The following is a 5,854-nucleotide window of genomic DNA, read 5'->3' on the forward strand; positions in this document are numbered from 1 at the left end:
CAACAACAAAAGTGGAGGAAGAGAGGAAGACTGCTATGAAATGGATTGGCACAGTGGGTTCAGGTGTAGTACAGATTGTGAGTTTGGTGCGGGATTGGGCAGTGTTTCCTTCTGTTCTGCACAGGGTCAGTATAAGTCATTGATATTGCTCAAACATTTAATTAACTCACCCTTAACATACAGGGTCGCTATGAGTCAGAACCAACTCGCTAGCACTCAACAACAACAACAACAACGTAATGGCTGGGAGTGCAGTTGCCTGTGCAGGGCAGACTGAACGATTTCTCAGGCCTCATGTGGCCGATGGCTCAGACATTTTTCACCCCTGTATACAGGGTCGGTCTGACTCGGAACAGACTTGATGGCACTAACAACAACGTCTTAGGGCCAGCCACATCGCGAGGGCCTCTGGGCTCACCGTCTCCTTCCGTGTGACCTCCAGCTCCCGCCGCGCCTCGTCCACTGACGCACTGTGTTGCTGTTGCTGCTCCTCCAGGTGCCTGTGCAGAGATTCGTTCTCCAGGGCCAGGCGGCTGACCGCCTCACTGGCCAGCACTGCCTGGTTCTGAGCTGCCGTGAGCGCTTGGACAGATGACAGAAGGTGCCTCATCTGACCTGGAGAAAGTCAGCCGTCATTCAGAGGAGGAAACAGGATTCCACTTGAAGCCTCAACATGCTCACAGGCTCTGAGGTGGGCCCGGGGGTTCCTGGGAGAGGGCTGCCACCAGGGGCTCTGTCTGGAAGGTTTGAACAAGTGCTGCTGGTGCTCGAGTCCTCTCCAGGGTCTGGGCCCACAGGGCAACTTTGGACAACCCCACGGGTGCTGACATAACCTTCCTCCACTGCTGCCCACAGCCAGAAGGCACTGAGGCCCCCCAAGGTTGGGGGTTCCCACCTCCAGGAGTAGAGGGCTGGTGGACTGGACAGGGTGTGTGTGGCCACACAACTCTGCTGGGTGGCTGTCTGCCCGCCAGAGCACGGGGCATGGAAGGCGCCACCCCCAATTCCATCCAGACCAATCTGCTCCCAGCCTGACCCCCCTCCCCCCCGAGTGCTGCAGCCCCTGATCCTGCACATGGTCTGCATGGCCAAAGACCCAGAGAAGGCCGGAGACATGGAGCTTCCTGAGGTCCCCAATCCTCCGTCCAGCCAGGGCCACACCACACAGCACTGCAGCCTCAGCAGGGGAAAGAGGTGAGGGAGCAGCAGGAGGCAGCCACGCCCACCTGCTCAGGTCCCCCAACCGCCCAAGGCCCCCCACCTGCTCAAGTGCCACCACTCACCCAGGAAGGCCTGGTTACTGTGCAGGGACCTGCGGCCACCCCAGTGCCTGTCCACCAGGTCCAGGAGAGACTCCAGGAGTGCAGTTTCCAGGGTGGTTGTTCTTGAAGGTGGGGCTGCCGTAGGCTGAGGGAGAGAGCCACAACGCCTCAGGTCAGGGCGCTGGGCACAGGACTCAGCGGGACCCAACACAGATACCTGCCCATCCACGATGCAGCTCACACCCTCACATGCGCGCTGGTGGCTGCATTTCTGATGGTGCCTCATCCCAGGGACCGCATGTAGTCGGGAGCCTTTCCCCCACTGTGCTGTGTTGGTCCACACTTCGTGTATGTGTGAGCCAGGCAGCTCCAGGCTGCTCCGGAGCACATCTGGAGACAGACACATGCTGGGTGGGACACTGGGCGGTCCCGCAGAGATGGCGGCACCACAGCTGGAGGCCAGATGGGGAGGGTGCAGCCTGACAGGTACAGGGTTAAGTACCCGTGCCATGTTGTGTACAGGTGTGAGGTTGTATGCAGGTAAATGGCTGTGCACAGGAGCATGGTTTTGTACAGGTGTAGGTTGTGGACAGGTCTGGGGGTTCGCACAGATGTTGGGTCACACGCAACTGTGGAATTATGTTCAGGTGTGGGGTCGTGCACAGGTTTGGGATCATGCACAGGTGTGGGCTCATGACTAGATGCTGGGTCACACACAGGTGTGGAGTCATGCACAGATGCAGGGTCATGCACAGGTGTGGGAGAGCGTACCTCTCTGGGACAGCCTGCAGTGAAGAGTGCTGCTCTACTCATGGTCACCCCGGGGACGGGCAGCCCACATCCCAGGACAGGTCAGCACAGCGGCATGAGGCCTGGGCACCACCCCAGCCTCAGAGCAGCCCCTTGGTGGCCTTCCTCACTACTCCCACTGGGAGCTGTGGTCAGTGGCCCACATCACATGGCTACTCTGAACCCAGAAGAGGGTGCAGAGGTAAGGCCCTTGAGGATGGAGGTTTGGCTGACGGATGGCAGTCTAGCTGACGGGCTCCTGGGCTTCTCTGTGCCCATCCCGTCTCAAAGTGTCCACTTGAGCCAGCAGAGGGCAGGCCACCTGCTTCTCAGGACACTAGAGGCAAGGACCCTGTCCTGACCAGCTAAGGCCTCTGGAGTACCCTGGCACCTTCCAGGATGCCCCCCTCAGGCTGTGGGACCCTGGCACCTTCCAGGACGCCCCCCTCAGGCTGTGAGACCCTGGCACCTTCCAGGACGCCCCCCTCAGGCTGTGGGACCCTGGCACCTTCCAGGACACCCCCCTCAGGCTGTGGCTGTGGACACTAGGGATCTTGTGTATGGAGACAGCACCGAAGTCTGTGAAAACCCCTTGTCTCCACTGTTGTGCTCCCACATTGCAAAAAGGATCCAATGGGCACCGGTGTGCACCATAACTGCATGTCTAACTACAGGAGACAGCCACAGAAGGGAAGTCACCTGGAGGCTGGCCTCGGTTCTGAAAGTACAAGGAGCACACTAGGAGGTCACGCCCTCGCTCCGCTCCAGCACTGCTCCACGCTCTTGGACGTGACTTGACTCCACGCTGCGGGGCCCAGCTCACCTCGCTGGCAGCGCTGGTACTGCGGGGCTGCGGCTCCTCGGCCTCGGGGGCCTCCGGCTGTGAGGAAGTCCTCTCGCTGGTGCTCTCTGAGCCGTCTGGCCTGGTGAGGCTCTCCTCAGAGCTCGGGGGCCCACAGGCCCCCGCAAAGCAACCTGGGCACTCCTGGTCCAGAGACCCCTGGAACCTCCCATCAGGCAGCCTGTGCTTCCTGTACTTTTCAGAGACAGGCGACCGGTGCCCAGCCTTCTGTGTGGACACACTGGACTTGTGAGAAGACGAAACGGAGTCCTCCCTGTCTGTGGGGTCTGTGGGGCAGGAGACAAGGGGCCTCGTCACATAGCTCCTCGAAGGTTCAAAGATAGTGCTGTGACTTAGAGAACGTGAGTATGTGCATATGTACATGAGTCCACGTGAGTATGAGCACGTTACTCTGTACACATGCACACGAGTCCGCATGAGTGTGCGTACATGTGTGTGTGTGGCTGTGTGCACATGTACACAAATCCACACAAATTACTGTGTTCGTGTGTACACGAATCCATGGGAGTGTGCGCATGTGTGTTACTGTGTGCACATGTACACGAGTCCATGTGGGAGCGAGCATACACGTGTTACTGTGTTCATGTATGTGAGCACACACATTACTGTGTCCACATGTAAATGAGTCCATGTGGGAGTGAGCACACACATTACTGTTTGTGCACATGAGTGCATGTGAGCACACATGTACACAAATCCATGTGAGTGTGCACACATGTGTTACTGTGTATGCATGTACACGAGTCCATGTGGGTGTGAGCGCACACACGTTACTGTGTTCATGTACATGAGTTCATGTGAGCACACATGCTACTGTATGCACATATACACGAGTCCATGTGGTTGTGGGCACATGTGTGTTACTGCATGTACATGAGTCCCCATGGGTGCGAGCACACACCCGTTAGTGTATGAACATGTACACGAGTCCATGTGGGAGTGAGCACACGTGTTAATGTGTTCATGTAAGCATACTTGTTACTGTATGCACAAGCCCATGTGGGTGTGAGCACGTGAGTGTACGTGTGTCTGAGTGTGTGCCCACGTATATGAATCCATGGCAATGTAAGCACATTTGGTGAGCCCGTGTCCATGTGAGTGTGCCATTTGAGCCCATGTAACCATGTGCAGTGTGATTGTGTATGTGTGCATGTGATTGCAGGAGAGCGCATGTGTCTGTGGTGTGAGCATGTGGTGTCAGTGTGCATATGACTGATTGCAGCGTGAGCACATGTGTGTACACGGTGTGAACACATGAGATTGTGCAGTAGGAGCACCTGTGAGCATGTGTGAGTGTGTGGTGTGAGCACTGACAACTTGTAGTGTGAGGGTGCATGTGTGTGCATGGTGGAAGCACATGTGAGTGTGTGGGGTGAGGGTGCACATGCTTGCAGGATCACATGTCACTGTGTGTGAGCGTGTGACAGTGTGTGTGTGTACATGCAGGAGACCCACTGGAGGGGGCAGGACAGAATGGAGGAGTAATGGAGTCTAACAGATGAGCAGACCCCCAGCACCCTCCACGCCGACAGCTGGGCCCACCAGCTGCCTCCCCTCCAGCACGCACCACTCCCAGGCAGCACCGGGGGTGCACCTACACTCAGCACACCCGCCCCCCCGCCCCCCTCCCCAGCCTGGCCGGAACCAAACCTGGAAGGAGTGGATCCCTGCAGGACGGGGCTGTCAAGTCGGTTCTGACTCTGTATAGGGTTTTGAGGCCTGGTGGTAGGTTTGAACTGCTGACCTTATGGCGAGCAGCCCAGTGCCTGTCCTCCAGCGCCACAGCAGGAACGGACTAACTGGTTTTTGACCATATCACACTCCCACCCCGTTTAGTATTTAATTTTCCTATTCTTTGAGTTTTCAGAATCGGAGTCTCTGCATTTAAAGGACAGCATGTGCACATACGTGAGAGAGAGTGTGCATGCGTGTGCACAGAGCGGAAGCTCCGGAGTGTCTGCAGACTATGAAATGAAGACACAGTACAGTATGCATGTCACTGTGATCCACTCTTTCCTAAGACCTTTTAGAGAGCTCCACAGACACACACGGCACAGGGGACAGACAGGCGCCAGTTACCTGGCTGCGGGGGGAAGAGGAAGTGCGCCAGGTAGGTGGAGAGGCCGTTGGGCTGCTCACCGCAGCAGTGGACTTGTGGCTGCTTCTCGGGGAAGCCCCCTTTGAAGGTGCTTTTCCTCCTCTCGGGGCCTTTCTGGATGGAGTCGCCACACTGATGCTGCGCTGACTGTGGACTTAGCACATGCCTCGATTCTGGAGAGTAAGAAAGTTTCTCCAGTTTGAGCTCATTAAAAATCATACACTTCTGATAGGACAGGATATGTACTGGATGTTGTTGTCGGTAAGTGCCGTCAAGTCGGTTCTGGCCCATAGTGACCCTGTAAAGGGTTTCCAAGGAGCTGTTGGTGAGCTTGAACCACCGACCTTGCAGTTCAAACGTATTTGCAGTCTGGCGCATTAGCCCACAGTGCCACACCAGGACTCTGTACCCTTAAATTGGTTAAATAAGAAAACGCTGAATAGATGGTTAGTTTATGGGCACATCTGTCTATACTGATTACGTGAGGAAAAGGAGGCAGACGGTGTAGGGAGGCACAGTGGCCGGCGACATGCAGCTCCCTCATCTTAAAATGAAGCGCACACCTGTCTCCACTAGGACCTTTGGAAAAACAATGCCATGACAGATGCTTTAGTACTTAATGTTTCTGGACAGTCTCTTTGGTAACAAGAAATAAATTTCAAAACGAGGCAAAAAAAGGTAAGAGTTGCCACAGCTTGCACCTTGGGAGCTCCCAACATCAGCTGGTCACCAGAAGGGAGTTCAACCCCAACCCACGGTATGAGGTGAGACAGTCGTGGAGCCTGTGTCCTGCGTGCATGAGGGTGGTCTCAGGTGGGCCCCCCTTACACCACCTCCACCCAG

The 5,854-nt window shown here is 56.2% G+C and overlaps 1 protein-coding gene across 1 annotated transcript in view; it reads right to left on the reverse strand.

Moving 5' to 3' along the window:
* Nucleotides 1–5,854, reverse strand: part of CEP72 (centrosomal protein 72kDa) — a 19,377-nt gene that overhangs the window by 6,888 nt on the left and 6,635 nt on the right. The window contains exons 6-10 of the mRNA XM_006876904.1: nt 4,993–5,184; nt 2,875–3,179; nt 1,941–1,966; nt 1,284–1,405; nt 419–615 (exon numbers count right to left, since the gene is read on the reverse strand). Of these exons, the coding sequence (XP_006876966.1) occupies nt 419–615; nt 1,284–1,405; nt 1,941–1,966; nt 2,875–3,179; nt 4,993–5,184 (842 nt within the window). The remainder of the gene's footprint in view (nt 1–418; nt 616–1,283; nt 1,406–1,940; nt 1,967–2,874; nt 3,180–4,992; nt 5,185–5,854) is intronic.

Source organism: Chrysochloris asiatica, unplaced genomic scaffold, assembly GCF_000296735.1.
Source record: "Chrysochloris asiatica unplaced genomic scaffold, ChrAsi1.0 scaffold00424, whole genome shotgun sequence".
NCBI lineage: Eukaryota > Metazoa > Chordata > Mammalia > Afrosoricida > Chrysochloridae > Chrysochloris > Chrysochloris asiatica.